The sequence below is a fragment of the Cuculus canorus genome, chromosome Z (assembly GCF_017976375.1).
Source record: "Cuculus canorus isolate bCucCan1 chromosome Z, bCucCan1.pri, whole genome shotgun sequence".
Classification (NCBI taxonomy): Eukaryota; Metazoa; Chordata; class Aves; order Cuculiformes; family Cuculidae; genus Cuculus; species Cuculus canorus.
In genome coordinates, this window is record NC_071441.1 from 73,253,151 (window position 1) to 73,274,037 (window position 20,887).

A 20,887-nucleotide genomic window follows, 5' to 3' on the forward strand; every position below is an offset into this window, starting at 1 on the left:
CTCAGTTACCTAAAAAAATCTCTTGAGAGACTGCCAAAAGAGGAAGAATAAGATTCAATAATGAATGAAACCTCCTTTGTCAGGACAAGAGGAAGCTGAGCATTTTCCAGTCACACTCAACTGGTTCTTTAATGGCTTAAGAACATCTTACTGCCAGAGACATTCATAATGAGGCATCCCATTCAATCTTCAGAGTGACTGACGTCCTGCTCTCTAAAGAGAAACAGGTTAATAGTTCCAGGAACTTTATAATACCTGGGAGATACATGGCTGGGGTTGTTGCAGCTTCTGGTGCAGTAAGGGTGGGTGGCAGCACACAGGTCCATCAGGAGAGGTTTACAGACTCTGGAGATGGGGCACGTCTTCTGTAGAGGGGCTGGAAGCCTCACCTGAGAGCAACGCCATTTCAGGCAGTTGTGGAGTGGTTCCTCGGAGAGCCTTGCAGTCCAGGGACTGTGAACAGTGGCACGGTCCAAACGAGCAGGTGGCTGCCAGCAGCCAGTGATCTCTGAGCATGCAGTAGTACCTCTGGGCTCTGCTGCCAATGCTGGAAGTCACCTAATGTTTCGGGCTGCTGCTGGGGAAGTTTAGTACCATTCAGGGGAGAGTGAAGTACTGAGCAGCAAAGCGGACACAGGAATCGTAGCAGAAGTTAGTGTATCACTGTGTGCTGAGGCCCTGCGTCAGAGGACTGGCTATGGCTGCTGGAAAATTATGCAGTCTCGGCACACTAAGAATCATGCTTTGCAACACTAAGTGGTGCCTGGTTTCGGACAGAGCTAGGGAAGAAGGTAGCATTTGTAGACAGGTGGCTTTCAGAGTGGGGAAAGCTGAATGCTTGTGACATGGCTTAGAGGTGAACTTGGCAGTGTTAGACTTGCAGTTGGACTCCACGATTTTAAAGTTCTTTTCCAAACTAAAATACTCTATGATGCTATGATTCTATTACTTATGGCTACAGCCAAAAGAGTATGTGATCCCACCTCCAACTTCAGGACAAACCTCTTATGCTGGGTTTTGTCAGAAACAGCTGAGCTCAAATTTTGTGTCCTCATAAAGGAGAAATGGAGTGTGATAGTTACAGGAGAAACAATCTACCTGGAGAGAGAGATACAATCTTCTGACCTGCCCTGATGATATCATGGTGCTTGTCATGAGGTTAGGATCCAGGATGTTGGCAAGGCTTGTCCAGCTGTTGGACCATTACAGCTTTTACACGTGGGCAGCGACAGTACTGCTAGGTAACACAGAGCATGTCAAGAGTGACTGCAGACCTCTGCGGGCAGGAGTACAGCATAGGGACCTGGGTGGTTTCTCCTCAATCCTGTTACTTAGGGTGAAAATCTAGGGTAGAAATCTACTCATCTGACTGGACAACATTTCATTGTTGTGCTAGTGGTGAAATCACAGCATTCACTTCTATGATCATAGAACTTTACATTACAGAAGCTTACATGGAACATATCTGAATCCTGTTGGAGGAAAAGAAATAGACATTATTACTGTGTGTGCTGCTTATTGCTGTCTGTTATGTCAGATATATACAAGGGGGTTATAAAATAGTGTTACACCCCAGGAATGACAGAAGGACATCTGTAAGGGCTTACTTTAGGCCTCACAGTACTTATCTGTTGCAGTAATTTAAGATATAAATAGCAATCAGGACAGTAGCCTTGAGACTTCCCTTGAAACTTAGCTGCATTATAATTGGTAAACCTACAGGCATTCTTGATGTCTGTCTTGAAGACAAACCCCTGAAACATAACCAATGTGATTCACATTGTTTGAGGAGAACCCTACAATGCAGGGAAGAAAAAAGGATTTATAGAATGGAGTAAAAAAGTCCTTCACACTTGATATCTGTTTCTTGGGGAGAGAAATTACCTTTCAGGTAATCACTTTTAGGCTCAAAATGTGAGTCATTAAGCGTCAGAGTGCATCACAGCTGCAACGGCCTTCTTTCTTGCCTAGCTTTAGATTCTGTAGTAATATAATACTTTAATAACCTTAGAGACTTCAGCAGCCAAGTTTTTATGTGTGTACAGTAGCTGAAGAAATGCTTTCTCTACTGTAACTTCCATACTCACCTGACAAGCTGGTGCCTGACATGACCTCCTCATATCAAAGGAAATAAGAGTGGGACAGTTTGATTCCCCAAAGGTTAATTTTTGCTTCTGGAAAACAAATGGAATATCACCAGGATTCTAATAGTAAGCGAACTGCATTCTTCCACCCAATATGCTAGGATTCATTATTAATTAAATATATATTTTAGTCCCTGTAGGATCTGTTTAGGACTCAGATTTTCTGTCATGGGCTCTGTCTCTGGTTTTAGCCCAAGTGTACAGAGCAATTCAAGACAAATGTAAGTATGCAGCAAGAAGCTACAAATACAGAACATACGATATGCCTAGGAAGTATTTGGCAGAACAAGTCTAATCCACTTCTGTGAGAAAAGGAAGAGTTTGCAAGGCAAATGTATTTGGATAGAAGCATGAAAGAGTAGACTATGAACACAAACAATAGGAAAAATCTTTGGAAAAGATACATTGGTGGGATAATTTTTTTTGGATGGGATGAACAAAAGCAGCAGTTTATTCTTGTCTTACACACATGGCACAACATACAGAACCAGCACAAATAACTTACAAAATCTCATACACCATGCTTCCTCTCTAATAGTTTCTATTAAGTTACAACACCATAACAAATCAAGAATTTAGTTACGACAGATCTCCAGACATGGATAGCCTCCTATTCAAGGAGTTCCTATTTTTGTATGCTACTTAGACAAACATCTTTTTTTTTTTTTTACATTTTTAATACAGTACAGTATCCTTAACAGAGTTCAAGATATTCACAATGATAATTGAATACTTTATAAAACAGCAGAATTTCTCATGTCGGTACACGTCTACATTCGCACCAGACTTTTCTGGTTTACAAATGTGTTACAAGTTTTCTTTACTCAACTTTCCAAGCTAAACATTCCTTTAAATGAGAAACAAAAATCTATTTACAGGTTTTTTTAGATTTAATAAAAATGCCTTTGCTTCCCTTTCTTATTTCTACCCTTTATCCCCAACAACAGCTGTCATTTAGCAGGTAGAAATATTAACCCTCAAACCGCTATAGAAACTTGTCAAAAAAAAATGATGACAAATTGTTGAATGCAAAATGAAGGATGGCCACAGCTCATGATTAATTCAAAAAAGTGGATTTTTTTTTTCTCCTGATGTCAGAATTTTTGTCCATTGGAGACAGATGACTCTTGTCATCTCATTTGTCGAGCTAATATGGGCCAATAAACAAAACCTTGACTTTTTTGTTAGTTATAAGCTGTCTCACTTTCTTCCATGCTATCACTTTAGGTGTAAAGATTCCTTACTAGAAATTGTAGGAACTCTGGTAGTATGGTCCTGACTTAAACTCTCCCAGCCTCTGTTAGATCAAACCATGCTTCCTTTTATCCATAGGCCCATTGGTATCGCTGTGTGGTCTTACAGGAAGAGTTTTGTTCCATGATTACACTTCCAAACCATTGAAGCTTGTGGGCATATTTTCTTTGTCTTTGTGGCTCTGGATTAGGTCTGCTTGAATGTGGCTGGCAGATTCTAGCCCTTAAGCAGTTAATCAGCTTTCAGAAGAAATAAGCAAAAAAGATTCCTCTCCTTTATACATAAAATACGCAGGTTTTTGATGTTGAGCAGTGTCGTAAAAAGCATGTTTATGATATTTTGAAAATGTATTTTTACAGAACTTTATAAACACTGTTATATCAAACACATTCTCAAAAACTGGAGAAAATACTGACACAAAACCTGGAAGAGCCTCGCTAGAATTCTTCCAGTACTATTTGTCTACTTGCATATTTCATATTTCAGTGTCCTTTACTGCAAACATAATTTGGCTGCATGAGAACAAGTAAAGTCAACAACAAATCTCTAATAGTTTTGAATATGACCTGGATCTGTTGTTTAATGAGAGTAATTTGACAGCCAATGTATATTTTTTTTACTTGGCATGCCCATTTAATTACCTTTACTTGCACTGAGCAACATTTTAATCCCCAAAGAGTATAATTCACTACAATGGCACTACATGTGACGAAATAATGTATGTAAAAATACTGAAAACAGTTTTCTTCTTTTTAAACCCTTCTTATGCCAACAACTAACATAGTTATATTCTTCATGTGTAATAATTGAAAATTATGGAAGAATAATATTTGAAAATTATTCTGTATCAGAAATCAGTATAGAAACTTCAGGAAATGATCTGCTTACATTTGTGCTATATTTCTGACAGTTTAAAAATCTATCTGGTGTGACCAAGGGTAAATTTCACAGATCCAAATGCTTTATTTATACACTTGTTTATGTTACACTTGATACTGACCTACCCTGGTGCAGTTCAAGTTTAAACACACACGTCACACTGACATGAAATCAGATTGTTATTTCCTCTTATCACGACCAATTTTCAGTACAACCTGTAATGAACATTAATGCATATAATCTAAGTGAAATGTACTTTTAAAGTAATTGGTGTAACACAATATTCAATGAATTAAAATGTGATCTTTGTTTCCCATCCTGCAAAAGTTTAAAAATGCAATAAACTTTGTATATTTGGAGTAGTCTTCCTGACTGTAATGACATCACTCACAGTTCAGGAAGCTAAACAGCAGAATAATGTTTTGTTCACTTTCTCACTATTTTGGTTGTTCTTGAATGAAACAAATATAGAAACAACATTGTTATGTTTTCCTGAATGGCTTAAAATGTAGTTGGTGAAAGATTGTTGACTGTGATGTCCAGTATGTTACCTCATGTCAATAGAAATGCTTTCTGATGGCTTGAAATGCTTAAAGTGTAATCTGTGCTAGAGGAAAAAAGCATAAACTGTATTCAAACCCAAATTCTAGCTATGCTGTAACATGTGGAGTCACTGATAAAGGAGCCCTTTTAACAAAAAAAGTGAGTGTTAACTTGCTCAACAATTTGTAGAATGTATCTGTTACAGTCACTGTAGTAAAACAAGTTATATATGAACATATTAAAAAAATCCAAGTGTAAATATGTATTTCCACACTAAAAACAACTAGTTAGACATGATGTGATATGTAAAGCAAATTGCTGAAAATCTCTTCAGTCTTTGGGATGATCAAAGTACAAGTGACCAAAACTTAAAATAATGATTGAATTTTCATAAAAGAAGGTTTTTGATGGAGGGACAGAAGAAATTCCCCTCCTGGTCACCCTCATCCCCCATGGCTTTTATAAACTCAGTCCCTTTCCCCAGAAAGCCACAGGTGGAATTTTAGGTCTAGCAATATATTTTAATGAGGTTATCTTCTTCTGTATAACAGTACTAATAATGTTTCTTTTATGGTACTAATAAGGTTGTACTTTATAGTAAAACATGTTCTGTTCTTGTAGTTTACACTGCTTCAGAAGTTTCAGACTACTTAAACTCCAGAAGAATTTGAATCTAATCCAATTATGTTAAAGTCTAATGAAACCGAAAGTCCTTTATTTACTGTGAAAATTTAGTTACCTTCTGTTTTGATAATTCAATCCAATTTTTATTGCCCTCCCCCCCCCCAAAAAAAAAAAGTCTTGTAGTTACAAGCCTGTAAGTATATATAGCAAAGAAAGAAAATTGCTCCTTGCCTATGGAAATATATTTTTAAGTTCCAACCCCTCTCTAAGCTGCTAACCATCACACAACATATGCCATTTGGCAATTTGTCTCCTGGGATATTCACAAATTTCTTTCCAGTGCTCTCCACCTGTTCCTTCTGCTGAAGACCCCAATGTTAACCGGCCAATAACCTCATTCCTTGACCCCCTATCCGAATCTAAAACCAAAAATTCAATACTGATATCATCAAGGCCCTCACAAGGAATGTCAAAAACAAACAATTCATTGAACACGGCATTGGGCGTGCATTTCTTCACATGAGTTTTCTTCTTAGAAATTCTCTTCTTAGCATGGTACAAGTTCACTTTCACATAAGGATCTGCGATGAAAAGAGGGAGCACAAATCAGTTATTAGTTACATCAATAGAGGCTTCTTCTTATTAAAGATGATTAATGTCATACAATTTCTGTGTTTACAACTTAATTAGTCCCTTTAAGTTCCCAGTGGCTACTGATGATGTAACCGTAATAGTCAGTAAAGTTTAGAGTGTGATTCATCTGACCAAATATGGATGACTTCTTCATGAGTAAGTACACAAAATCCTAATGGAAAAACATGGATTATTACATATTCATGTGTAACAGAAATTTGCTTTTCACACATTCTACTAGTAGAGGATAATCATTACTGTTATTACGACTCATGGAAATAAAAGTCTCAAAAACGAGAATGAAATCATGCTTAGAGAATGGACGACTAGATATGCTTAATTTCTGTTGTGGTTCTACAAAAGTCAATTAGCTTGGCTAAATTACTTCCATCAATTTTCATTGAACTAATTTAACACTAAACTTTAAATGTAATGATATGTTTTCTGTTAGGATTTGTACTTGACTTTATTTCTGTACTGTACTAACATTGACAAAAGGAAGGGAAAATGTCCATATTTTTAGCTATCAACCAGCTCTGAGTGTTTGTATTCCTCATAATTATTCAACTGTTGCAAGATTCCTTTCCTATTGTCTTCAACAATGGGTCTATTTCTTCCATAAGAGACATTCTAGAGAATGTTTTAAAAATCATCCAAGTACTTTGGCATTTATTTCAGTGCAAATGTGGGCTTGTGTCCAAATTCTCATGGTGCAAAAATGCAATATAAAATTCCTTCTAACAAAACAAGACAGTCGTTGGAAACGAACAGATAATAATCATAAAGAATAATTGAATATTTTTTTAAAATGTAATTTAAAACTTAATTACATTTAAAAATGCTATGCCAAGGTTATTAGACCGAAAACATTGACTAGTGGAAAGTTTTTATTTCCTTGAATTGGCAACAGTTTAACAGGAGTAAAGTTTGGTAGAATACATCTTCACTTTCATGCTCTACCACCATAATAAACATTTTAAAAATAGAGTTTAATGTTATTACAATGTTCATTGATTTTAGAATGAATTTATGCACACAAACACGACTATCCATTGGTGTATTCATGTTGTTGCTCATTTTTGTTTAAAGGACATTTTCTGACTGTTACTTTTAGCCATCTACTAAATAAGGCTAGAATGTTCCTCTTGATTTTACTAGATCTATTAAGAGACCTTAACACTAATGATCAAGAAAATCAAAGAGGTTGTGGGAATCAAACAGATTTTGAGTAAAAAGTTCCGACTTTCTTAACTAGATTGAGTTATGCAGTTGTTTAGATTTCCCCATAGAAACACCGTTTCATCCTTCTTCTTTGCCAAGATTTATCTTTGGCTGAAGGGAAACTCACAGAGGAAATAAGAACTATTATCAGTGCAGTATGTTACTGACACTCAAATACCTGTTGAGTTTGGCCTTGCTGATGAACAGCAAATAACAAAGAACTATCTAAGTGATCTGGGTATCCAAGTTGCCTGTATGTCTTACAAATATTATATTCCTGTAGCTTTCTTCATGAGGTACTGTAAACAAATCTGTTATTGTTTGCACACAATATGCAGTCCAAGTGGCTGCTGAGACTAGGGAGGGTTTTTGTTTTCAGATTGTGTCCTCATCTAGGTGAAACTCAGCAAGACTTGGTCTGTTGAGATCAGCTTGCTGTTGTGCTGTCTTCATGAAACCTCTACTATTTGCTGTGACTTCGGGATTGATTATTAAACTTACATAGGCTCATGTGTAGTGAAATAAACTGCCAGGCTTCGTTGATATATTTTCTCCTTATGATATGTGAATAAAATTAAAATCAGAATGAAAAGTTCAGTGAAGCTTCATGGTGTAAATTGGAAATATCTATAGCTTTGTTGTATTGTATCCAGGATGGGTTAACTTTCTGTGTAAACTGCAGTATTTGTTGGTATAAGAAGTAAAAAGACTATTACTAGCTGAAGTACTTATGTTTCAGTGGTTCACAAAACTACCTTCTTTTCTGCTTCTTTCAAAAAATCCTGTAAAATGAAAGACTATCAATCCTGTACAGAATCAACTGCAGATATGCTACTGTTTGTATAGTACTTTATTTTATAGTGGTTTTGGGGGACTGTTGTCTTATTCTTAGTACATAATACATTAAACATTATTCTGTTCGTACTCTAATTAGAAAAAATGTGTTTGTAAGTCCAGTTCCAGTATTGGCTTCAAAGGACATTCCATTGAATACCAAATAGAACAACAAGACCAGGAGAAGGGATTGGAAAACTCATCTACTGCCCTTTCTTCATGCACCTCAAGTTCAGCTTATAGTAAAGCATGGGTGTTCTGTTACAGCTTACTTTTAGCACTGGCACAGTTCACCTTTTCACTTCACTGAATGAATGTTAGGATTCAGTGGGCCAAATTCAGCACAGAGGTAAAGGGGTGCTTTTCTTGGTGTTAAGCTGAAATAAATATAAATATAGTGATCTCACTCAACACTGATCTTTTGAAAATAAACTGACTATTTTGTCATAAATAAAAGTTCTTAGTATCTGCAAAAAACATCCCACATTTAGGGCAGATAGATTCTAATAAAGACAATAACAAAACTCACTGGTTTCTACTCCTAATACATGTCCTGTTTTTTTAACATGTGATTGAAGAACAAATAAAGACTTGACCAAGAAATGAATAACATGGATTGGCTGCAAATAATAGAGACATTATTTGTGCATTTATGGGCTATTTTTAGTCTTTAAAATGCTACATTTCAGCTCTTTTCTGTCTGTTTGTTTTATATTATTAGGGCATATTCATCAATACCACTATTACCTGATAATCCTGACACATCAGATTTAGGTAGATGCCTGGCTTTTAAAACAACCACAGTGAGCGTGTTTGTTGTAGACTGATAACAGAGAGAGATCAGTAATTCTCCACGCCCAGATGACTTCTGAGGAAATGAAAGAAAAAAGAAATAAAACCATTTGTAAGTAATTATAGTGACAAAACTTTAAAACAGAATTAAGATTTATGAAAGATCACATAACTATGTGTTCTGAAATGGTGTAAAATGATGTAACTTATGGAGTTACGCTGATTTGCATACGAAATATGATTTTACTCTGCTATGGTTATGTAACTCTTCTTATGGTCAGGTATAAGACTGAACAAAACAATGTGAGAAATAAATCTCAGTGAAAGCAGAGGATCTTAAGCAAAACAAAATTTTCTAAATATACATTGAAGAAAAAATTAGTAAAGGTAAATTTAAAAAATCTTCAGTAAACTGTTTTTAAGCAAGAAGGATTGAAAGAGTTACTGAAATCCCATCCTTGACACTTTCTTTTGTAGTTTAATACACATGAAATAAAGATTTGATCAAAGATTTTATGATTATTAAATTTGAATCTGTGGGAGTGTTTTATTTCACAGAAAGGAGGAAGGCAAAAGAAACAAGCAAAAATAATACCTTATACACCAGAAAACCAAATAAGTTATCAACAAAATATTGATGACATAGTTAAAGTTGTTGTAATACAGTGATAGGATTGCAAAATAACGGTATTAGTTATAGGTATCTGTGTGGTAGTTATTTATTTGATTTGGCAGCTTGCTTGCTCTTTGAAAACAATGAATTTGAAAGTCAATACACATTCTACTTCCTTAGTAGAGATTAAGAGATGTGTGTGATGCATGCACATTTCTGTACTTCTGTGATGGTTGTAAATGATCTTTACATTCTGAAATGGACAAAATGGTATGACATACTTTTAGCCCTGTGAAGGCAGTATGTTTTGACATTGACTTCACTAAGGCTTTGGCTTCTCCCTCTTGTCTTACTACCCTTAGCAGAGCTGCAGCCTGTGCCACACTTCTTGAGAGAGAAGGTAGTAACAGCACTGAAATTCAAGAACAGCATACTACTACGTGATTAACATGGTTTCTAGCAGGTTCTAATTCCTTAACTAAAGACTACTTGCATTCTTTAAGAATCTACTGTAAACCACATGTAGTTGAAGCGAAAGATTTATGTTGAGTTCAACAAGCTTTAAGAAAGAATGATTTCAAACAGAAAAGTAGAGGGAGCAGAAGAAGAATAATATATAAATCTTTGTATTCTTTCCTTTCAAGTGAATTAATGTGTACTGAGGCCTCTTGAACTAATGCAAATGCATCCACTTTAGCATGCTGGACCAGCTGAATAAGCAAGTAGCATTTAGAACATTAACAACTTCTTGCAACATGCTCATTGTAATGTCTTTTATTACATTTGTGTAATTGCTTCCTCATACTGCTATTATGAAAGCATATCAATGACTTGCATGATGAACTTGTTCCCTTCTCTTTCCAAGATGTTAACAGAACTACACAAGAATCATAGCTAAAACTAGAATAATGCCTTTATAGATTAAATAAAAAATATGTTACCCTAACATTTCTTTTGATGATCTCTCTGTCCATTAGCAGCCTTCCTTCTGACAATTCAATTCCTGCGAGTGGAATGAGGACTTCTCCAATGACATCATCTCTGGAAAACCTGTCAAAGCTCAGGATCATAAAGTGAAGCGTTAGGTCTTGAATTTGGGTATAGGGGATTCCATAAAACGTGAAGGTCTCATCAAAAGCTGGATCTAAGGTTTTTCTCAGCACTCTGGTTTTCACCTTGTGCTTTTTCTCAGGCAGGATTGTCATTTTGATGTAGGGGTCAGAAGTCATTGACTGTTCATCCATTGCTGGCAGGCCACGTGCTTCTTTGATGTTCACTACAAATGCCTTTTTCTCAAAGTTGTACTCTAAGGAGAAGAAGAGAGTTCCTAGCTTGTCTTGTTTATCTTCAGATGACAGGGAAGTGATGGATTTTAAACTATCAGGGGATACTGAATCTTTCTTCCTCTCTGCAAAGTGCTTAGGAGACAAATTGTCAAGATCTGGTGAGCTCTGGTTTTTAGGGGTTGTTTTGGGGAAATTGCCATTCAGATCTCTCTTCTCCAGGTCAAGATGGAGAGAATTCTTTGGCATTGCTGATTTGTTCTTTGTTTCACTTTTATCATCTGCTCCAAACTTCTTCTTACTGTTGAGATTCTCAGGGTAAATATCAACCCCCTTCAGAACATGGACAAACTTATATGGAGGGGTCTTATTGGATTTGGAAGATTTACGTTGACAGCAGATCCAAGCAAAAAGGGAGACAGAGAAGACAAGGCCAAACGCACTAAAGATCCCAACCACTGTAGGAATTTCATCTGCAAATCAAATAAATAGCAACAAACACATAAGGAGTAATGCCTTGGACTCTGTGTGATATTTAATAAAGTAATGATTTAGTAAAACAAACTGATATGAGACTGTAATAACAGCAAGGTCGACAGACTGAAAGTGTTTTACATTGTACATATTGCTTGCCACCTGCAGGCATGAATGTGTAGTCCCATAGTAAGTCATACTTGCTATGTTAGTATTTTTCCATGCACAGAGTGTTTAAGGGGAAAATACTACACCCATCTTAATAGAAATAACCATCAGTGATTGCCCAACTATCTCATCCCTCTGTGTGTAGTTTCTGAGTTTGTATGTCTGTGAGCAAGATCAGCTTTCAGAAGACTTCAGCTTTGAGTTTATGGAGCTTTGTTGGTCCAGTAAAACAGACTGAAATATGCATTACTTATAGATACATGTTCTGCTTTTCACACTGCCTCTCAGAATATTTTGTGTACTCAATTAACTCATTTTTATGGTCTGATTCTATAATTTGCTGGAGGCATCTCTTGAAAGAACTGAGTTTAATTGGAGGTTATAATACTTAACAATAGCAATGGGATTTGATTTTCAATACTTTGTAGGAGGAATTCTATTAAAAAAAAACTAGAATGATTATATATCAAGTGTCTTTTCCAGATGAATCTGAAGAAGGACAGTCACATGTGAGTCCAAAGCTGAAAAAAACTATTAAGCCTCTCAGCAGTAACCACTAAGATTTTCATTTAAGAGCCTATGAATCATGCTATGAGGAGTTTACAGGAAGGTTCAATACTTTTCAGAAGTATATAAGAAAAATATAAAACATAATTTACTTCTACCTTAATATGAAATGTATACTTAAAACTGAATAACGAGACAATTAAGCAAGTGTTATAAACTGAATTGTCATGTAGATACATTACTTACATATAGAGTATCATTAGCCCTTCAAAGCATGCGTCGAAAGGGCAAATGAGCACAACTAATTGGAAATCCAATTTTGCCCATAAGTAACATTACTAAGTGAGTTTAAACATCCCACAGTGTAACAATCAGAGCTTAATCTTTATTCTCTGCAACAGCGGAAGACTAGTGGAATATTAATGGAATGACATTGTTTACACATAAAGGCAATTGTGTAACAGTTCTGATTCTCTCACAAATGACGAGCAGATGATTTTGGATGAGAAAAGAAAAGCTATCCCCTTCTATATACTACTAAATCAGCTTCATCTAGGTAAAAGCTGAGCAGATAATTATACTGCCACTATACTTTTGCTTTTTTAGTGGAATGATTAAAAAAAAAATCCACAATGCTATTAGAGCAAAGTAGGACACAATGTTCCAGTACAGAAAGGTTCAGGCCTGGCAATTAATTTCTTCTGACAATATTTATGTCACTTTCTTTTTGTCTACAAGCTGTACCAATCTACATACTTAATTTTAAGAACTTCATTTAAAGACTGAAAAAAATATATACATAAACAAAAAGTATTTTTTTAAGTTAAGCATATGCTCTGAGTTTCAAGAGTTCCATGGGCTTCAGAAATTTAAATATACATGGTATAAAGGTAGGAGCAAAGAGTAATCAGAATACCTAAACAGATTTTAAGAATGATTTACACATTTGCAATACTTTGTGATGAGATGAAAGTCTTTCTATAGTAAAAAAATTTGCTTTGTTTTAGTTTTACAGCTGCAGAAAGCAGTGGTAGAATCAATTTGGTGTTTAAAATATTAATTATCTTCCTGTAATACATAATTAGGTAAGCATGATGTCACAAGTATGGTTAAAAACATTAAGTGGGTGGGACAGGAAAGAAGATGAAAGGGCAACTAAAATTGTTTTATATTTGCAATTAATTATATTGTGATCTGAATTTCCTGCTGTTATCATAACATTTAACACAGCTGTTATCATCAAGGTTAACATTCAAGGCAGTGTATTAGTAGGAAACCTCGTCTATTGATCCTGGTAGAAGTTATTATTTCAGTTATGATATAAATCTGGAGTTACTTCACTTAAGAAAAAAGCACAACTCTTGAATCAAACCACTGCTAAGGCAAATACAATCTAAGCTAAAGTCAATGTTTGTAAAACAGAGTTTGGAAACATTTCTACTTACTGCTTTTCTGAGTAAAGCTATTTACATATCTATTTTACAAGTGCACATATGACCGTTTCTGAAAGTTCTGGTATCACAGTTGATCACTCTGCATCCAGTGCATAGAAATGATACAACTGAAAAGTTCATTGTTATCATTGCTATTCTCAGTGAACCCAGATTGATCAAGATGCAGCTGTTTAGCTAAAAATTCTGAGATGCTGTAATTTCATCTTCCTAGGCATGTCCTTTACAATACTACTTTTCACTTTAACTTGACAAGTCTTTATCCACAACAAGAGAAAAAGGAACACTTGTTCCAAGAATAGCTTGAACAAGGATTTTGTCTGTAGCACAGGATGCATTTACATCATTAACTCTGAAGGCACGCTTCTTTAACCAAAACATAGAAAACAACACCAGACCTCTCTCATCAGAAAACACACCTACACAAGCCTGTTAATCTCTCCCAGGGCTTTACCAGGGCAGATGGGTTAGGGAAGAAGGAAAAGAGAGAGAGAAATGGAAGGAAAGCAAATTCACACAACTTCTGAGGTCGAAGAGAACTCGGGGAAATCAGATCCCACCCAATAATCTGGATGCTGGGAGGTGCAGGGTGGCTCAGCAGTGGTTGTCTGCGTGCACTTTGCCTGGGGAGGAGAGCAGGCTCCGGACCTGCGGGCAAGGAGTTGGAGCCGGGACACGCTTACCGAACTGCTGCCGGCTGGCAGCGATTGGAGCCATGTTGGCGGTGTGCGCTGTCCGCTGTGCTGGAGACACTGTCCGCGGTGCTGGAGACGCTGTCCGCGGTGCTGGAGACGCTGTCCGCGGTGCTGGAGACGCTGTCCGGGACGCGGAAGTCTCCTCGTCGTGTGCCGAGCGACCTGCTCGGGGAGCAGAAAGCCCTGCCCTGCTGCTCCGCGGCTTTCCGCTCTCACAGCTGCCGGGCAACCGTCTTTTCCAGTGAGGGCTTTTTTTTTTTTTTTTCTTAAGAAAAAGGGAAAACAACAACCAAAAAAACAAAACCCAGACACAAGAGCAGTGGGGAAGGTGGAGAAGGAGGCTGAGAGGGGGCTGGAGAAGACGGGGGAGGGGAAGCTTCGGTCCTCCCCTTTGCACACTGATTTGCAACCCCCTCCCTGTTTTGGCTCTTCTGAGTAGCTCTGCTCCGAGACTGAAGACGTGGTTGAAACCCAAATTGACGCAATCCTGACGCTACAGGGCTGAAATCAGCACCTTTCCCACCTCCCATCCCCCCTCCCTAACCACCACACCCTCCCTCTCTCTTTCTCTCTCCCTCCTCTCCCCCACGCCTCCCCCCCACTCCACCTCCACCTTCCCCCTCTCTTCCCTCTTCCCCCTTCCTCTTCCCCCCCCCCCCCCGGGGATTGAGCACACACTCATCGATTGTTTGAACTGCCCTGCAGCAGGATATGAGCTCCCACCCTCCATCGGACACAGACAGTGAAATGCTAATGTGTGTGATTCAGTGTACCTTGTATAATACATGGGTGTGTCTGTTTTGCTGGGGTAAGATTTGTTAATTTTCTTATTTATCTATCAGCTGGACAGGCTGTAACAACATGAAGGAGAGTCCAACTCAGATGGTCCAGACACCTTGGCTCCAACTGGAAGGCACGCATTTCTCCTATTCATGACGTGATACACTTACTGGCTTTGAATCATTGAAAACTCCTAATGTGCCTTCTCCCTGCCTCTTCCCACTACCCACCCCTACATGAACACTCAGTGCTCACTTTGGAAATCCTTTTTGGAAATCCTTCCTGCAGAGCTTTGGGAGAGCTTAAGCTACCTAGATACCTCTGGATTTTGCCAGTTTTAAGTGTCTGTCTCTCAGTTTGGACTGAGAACATGATAGGGGGAAGCTGGCAGACAGGAGGAATGGGGAGAACACAACAAGAAAATAGATCTGACTGTAAGGAGAATTACTACAATCCAAGCTGAATTCTGGTGCAACAGAGCTGCAAAAGCCAGCACCTGGCATGTGACTCTTCCTGGATTCAGAAGGAATCATAGCAGCCAAGTTTGGAGCCCAACTGCTAATTCTGCTGTATAAGTGGGAAAAAGGTTTTGTTGCTTTTCTAAATAACAAAATCCAGATGCAAGTATAGTCTTGCACAGCCCTGCTCCGTGATAAGCCACTTGGAAGCCTAGAATGTTTTGGACCTCCTTAAAGTATGTTCTTGCTTCACAGTGAAGTCCTTTGGATTTTAGAAAAAATAAAATAGGAAGGCCAAGGAAACATGGCAAACTACTGTCAAAACACAACCAGATTAAATGCTTGGCTTATCCTGAAAGCTGAAAACCTAGTGGTTAATATTGTTTATGCTTTTCTGCTACACCTTGATCTGAGTAACTATACATTGTGCAGCTCTTCCAGGAACAGTCATATCCACTACTCCAATGTTCATAACATCTCATCCTTTTAATAAAAATTGGAGAATAATTTGCCAGCACTGTTCCTTTTATAAAAACAAGTACAGAGCATTCAGATATTAGGAGACTGCAGAAATTGCCGTTATCTCTTGTTTGTGTTTCTGCAGTACAGTTTGACTTGGGGTGTTTAGGTTCACATGTTGGAAGCAATCCAAACAAAGTGGGCTCCACTTCTCTATTCTTTCTGGCAGTCCTTTCTCCCCCACAGCAGTTCTATCTACTTCTCTTTCTCTGTTCAAAATCCAACATTGTTCAAATGGTATATGCATTGAAAGTAATTTTATTTGATTTTAGACTACATTACAGACGTATGAGCCTCCAGACGTGACTGAAATAAGTAAGATCCTTAAACAAATTTAGAGTTAAACATGAGTAACAGGGATGTTAGATTATTGCAAGCTCTTCCTGTATATGGATTTAAAAAATAATGGACTGAAAATTAATATATGTTATATCTTGGTAGTGCATTTATCCTGTTTAAGCTGGGATATGATGAACATATATATCATGCTGATATTTGAATTATTGTTAAAATTCTTGAAACTATTTTTTTTTGTGAATTATATCCAAGCCATCTTTTATTGATATATACAGAATGTATGAAACATGTGGAAATAATATAACAGTGATTGATTCAGGTTTTATTCTCTTTATTTTTTTGATATGTCCCAAGAATATATAAAAAGTTTATACTAATTCATTTTTTTATACAGAGCACAGAGATCATTTCCTTCAACATTCAGAATTTCCTTTTTTCTTTCCTTTTTGTTTTCTGTGACAATGCTGACAAAATGTAGAACATGTGTCCTATTGTCTTGATTGACTTTTTTTTCTCCTTTTACAAAATTCCTGGTAGTCCATGCTAACATTTTAGACACTTGTTAAGAATTGTATGGTGCTGAGTGCTGTACAAAAGAGTCCTTCCTTTCATTTCAGTTCTGTGCATCTGTAGCTCCTTAAAGCAATATAGAAAAATTGTCATGATACCAGCTCTCTGCCTCTAGAAAGTTGGAGCTGCCAAGATAAAGCATATGCATAAGCATGTGTAAACATGCATACAGATATGCAAACAGATTATTTAATCTCTTTCTTACATTGATCAGTGAAATAATAATGTTTTTTTTTTTTTACATTGCTTGTGAATATTCTATATTTAATTATATGACTCCACTTAACGGAACAGAGTGCATATCGCAGAAAATACTTGCTGGTACTGAGGCGCTGACACATCTTGAGACAGATGCACTTTTTGCTCCTTGTGTTGTGCAAGCACCATCTAGTGTACGTCTTAGACTCATCAGCCCTGGATGACTAGTGTACACCCATGTACTTAGTACAAACACAGAGATGCATAACCAACGTACTACTGCTTCATTATAACTCTGACAAGTGGCCAGCAGGAAAAAATCATCATATGAACCATGTACGTTTCTTAACCAACTGTCTTTCATTTCAGTCCCACACAATAGTTATGACTCTCCATTCCATGGTTGTATGATCTTCACATTTCCCTCTGTTCTCACGAAACATCCTGGACACTTTAACAAAATTTCACACAGTTTATAACAGAGTCTTCAGTAAGAATTTAAGCTAAGAACTCATTGCCCAGGTAATAGTCCCTTAATTTTCCCAGCAAACAAATACAATGATCTTAAATACAATGATCTTAAATACAATGATCTTAAATAATTTCAACTCAGAGACAGAACTTTAAAATGAGCTGGTTCAGATTTTGCCTGTGCTGAGTTGAAATGGATTGATCATATGCAAAACATCTCTGTATTTGATATGGTTTGCTATACCACAACAAGGCCTTCTGTGGTCTGAAAATAAGATTACTATTGCACATGGATGCACAGAGCATCATCCTGCTACTCTGAGAAGAGGGTGGGTTGTTGCTAAGCGACTGAGTCTGTACACTTCCTGAAGCAGATAGTCCTCAAATAAGCATATGGGGTTGGAAATTGTGGTCTTCACCTGCAGACGAAGTGTTACCGTTCTTCAGGTCCCAAAATCTGTGTGTGAGAGAAAACCTAATCTTCTCCCTTCAAAAAAAGAAAAGAAAAGAATTATTCTAGACAAGATACTCTACACCCCAAAAGTCAACCAACATTTAAAAATAAAACTCAGTGATTTATATGTATGAGGTGAAGTTGTTGAAACAACCCCTTTCTATCTCTGTGAAATGTTTCCCTGGAGCTTAAAGAGAGTTTCACATTATCAAAAATAGCATCTAATTTGGAGTTCTACATTTGCCAGGTGCCAAACTACAGTCATTAATTAATACTATTCAACAGCTATGAAGATCAAATCCTCCAGCCATGCTTATAAAATAACTGAGTGAGAACACAGGTATTAGTCGCTGATTTTAGGAAATGCAAAGCATTCAAGGCTTCTGAAAGTCAAACGACTTCAAGAGGATCTACAGAGGATTTAGGTAGTTACACTCAGCTTAATTTCAAATTCAGTTAGCTCTGCAATTAGACAGTGGAAAGGGGCTAACATCTCTCCATCTCACCTCTCAGCCCCTGACACTCCTTAAATGCCTAAAGACACTTACTTGGGTGCCACACTTACACATAAATCTGGATTTGTCCCTTGAAGACTCAGGCTGCTGCCTATTTGGCCTTATAGGTTTGCTGCTCTTTCCTATGTTGTGACTGAATTCAGCTTTATCCATTTTAATGTTTGATGCTATGTGAATTACTTCATCACGATCTCCAGCTTCTGTTGCAAAACGGTGTACATTTTCTGAAGTCTGTCTACCAGTCCCCTGTGGCTACATCAGATACCACAGAGTTCCTGAAATGACACAAGAAACAAGGATTTAGGGAACTGATTCATCCTCTAGCTCATACACCACATCTAGACATCTAATTCCAGGCCTAGAAATCTAGAGAAGAATTCTCGCTCTAGGGCTTGCTTGAATTCCTTCTAAACATGTGTCTAGGGTAACTGAAAATCCCTAAACTTCCATGTAGAACCAGTGGATACAAGACGGAATGAACAGAACACCAATACAAACCCGGAACTACAGTTGAAGGTGAGGTAAATGTGCTGGTAGAATGGTTAGTCTAAGTAAGCTACCTCAAATGTCATTATGCAACGTCCTTCAAGCAAGTGAAGCTCACCTACAGGTGTGTAGAAGTAGAAATTAATGTTTTAAACATAAAATTGCCTTGTGTTCTGGGGATCAATGCTCATTTTCTATAGCAGAATTGAAAACACTTATTGAACATACTGATGAGGAGGTTTAGTATACTAGTCTTAGAGCAGAACTTCATTCCTAGGGTTAGATGAGGTTTCTAAAGTTACTGTTGCATTTACTCATTTAAAATGCATATATATATATATGTTAAAACCAAGTACTTTCCTTCACTAAAACAACATTTTGTAGATCAGTGTCTCTGCAATCCAGGTGAGTCAGAACAACTGTCAGGCTATAGATAACTCAGGAAATAGAACACTCATATTGGTAGCCTCTGCCTGTTGAGGAAAAGACAATTTTATTTCCTTTTCAGGTACAACTACTGGTATTAACAATGCTGAAAATAAGAAACAGAATCAGAAACTTATTTTCGTCAGGAATCTCTTTTGTCTTTTATTCAGTGTGAGCAGTTACAGTAAAGTATCATTAGGGAATTAAGCTGAGATTGTAGAGAAGTATTATGGTATTGGAAGTCTCAAACTAATTTAAATTTCCTACCTAGTTCATTCAGACTCCTTTAGAAATCTCAGCCTTAATTAACAGACAGGCCTTCTATGTCTTTTATTTAAGTAATAAATATAGGGACCGAGGACTATGTCAAAACAGAGATTTAGGTGCTTAAGACACACCTAACCCTGGTTTTATGAGTTATCTTTAAAATTCAAACCTACAAATCCCTACTGAACTTACATTTACATCTGGGAACATCTTAAGAAACCTCCAAACAGTAAGAAGGGCTTTCTTTAAAATGTTTCTTTTCTGGTCATACTCAAGAAAAATCTCCTTAATATACGAAAAAGTCAAATACCTAGTTAATTTCTTCACCTTGCTCATGTTTTTTTATCCTTTCAGCAGAAATGGAACAGTTACAAGACAAAAACACCTGGAGAGTTTTCTTTCCTTCAAAACCAACAGAAATTAAAACAGTACACCAGAAAGTGAATAACCACGTTTCCTGTACTCTTATTTCATTCAGGAACACTCTACACATCATTCTTTAAAGGAAGAAATGGACCCATTGACATTTCTCCAATGTAATAATGTACTGACTCAGAACAGAAATATGCAACCTGAATGCAGCACTTGGAGAAATCCACCATAGATGGAGACCTACTTTCTCATCCTCCTTCCAAGCGGTGCTTTAGTATAGTATCTATGGCAGCTGAATATTGAATGTGCAAGTGCTTCACTCTGGTGGGAAGTTCAATATTTAAAGGCTCAAACAGTGGAGAAATTCTCTGAAGTTCAGACTGCAGGCACTGCACTATACAGGGCTACACAGGGATTTACCAAGAGCAACTAATATGTTATATACCACATTATTTATTAAGACTGCTGTTGCACACATTTATTAACTGTTATTAACTGTTAACATTTGTTGACTTTAACTGCAGAAATGCTGCAATATATACTGTTGTGCATGCACATGCCCGGAAACACATGTAATACTTAAAAGGAGGATCCACGGTAAACAAGACAGGAAAAAAAAGAGAGAGTCTCCGAAGAGGACTTTTTTAATGAAAGAAACCTGTAGAATCCAAATCTATAGGTAACTGGTAATTCGATATTTCCCAAATATTCTGAAATTAGTGTGTGTTTTCATCACGCATTGAATCACTGTCTGAAATTCCTAAGGTTAACTTGCTTCCTTTTAAACATGCAAATTGATATTACAATGTGTCGAGCTGAGTTTTTAAAGATCAAGTACTCTCAAAATTCATTGAAAATCTGATATCATACTGTTACATATTGCGCTCTGTTCTGAGTGATGTTTCCTCAACACAGCATGTGTTCTTTGGGGAAGAGAAATGCAAGTAAAAAATTTAAAT

At 37.1% G+C, this 20,887-nt stretch overlaps 1 protein-coding gene across 2 annotated transcripts; it reads right to left on the reverse strand.

Annotated features, from left to right (window-relative positions):
- Positions 1–2,562: 2,562 nt before the first annotated feature.
- SYT4 (synaptotagmin 4) lies at positions 2,563–14,613 on the reverse strand. Of its 2 annotated transcripts, none has more exons than XM_054055430.1 (4): positions 14,104–14,613; positions 10,485–11,293; positions 8,880–9,000; positions 2,563–6,025 (listed from the first exon to the last, which is right to left on the reverse strand). In XM_054055430.1, exons 1-4 carry the CDS (start codon positions 14,135–14,137, stop codon positions 5,718–5,720), a joined length of 1,272 nt encoding a protein of 423 aa, XP_053911405.1. In that variant the 5' UTR covers positions 14,138–14,613; the 3' UTR covers positions 2,563–5,717. The 2 variants fall into 2 exon arrangements, with proteins under 2 accessions (XP_053911405.1, XP_009568548.1); XM_009570253.2 differs by having other exon boundaries at positions 10,479–11,293; positions 14,104–14,612.
- Positions 14,614–20,887: the final 6,274 nt, after the last annotated feature.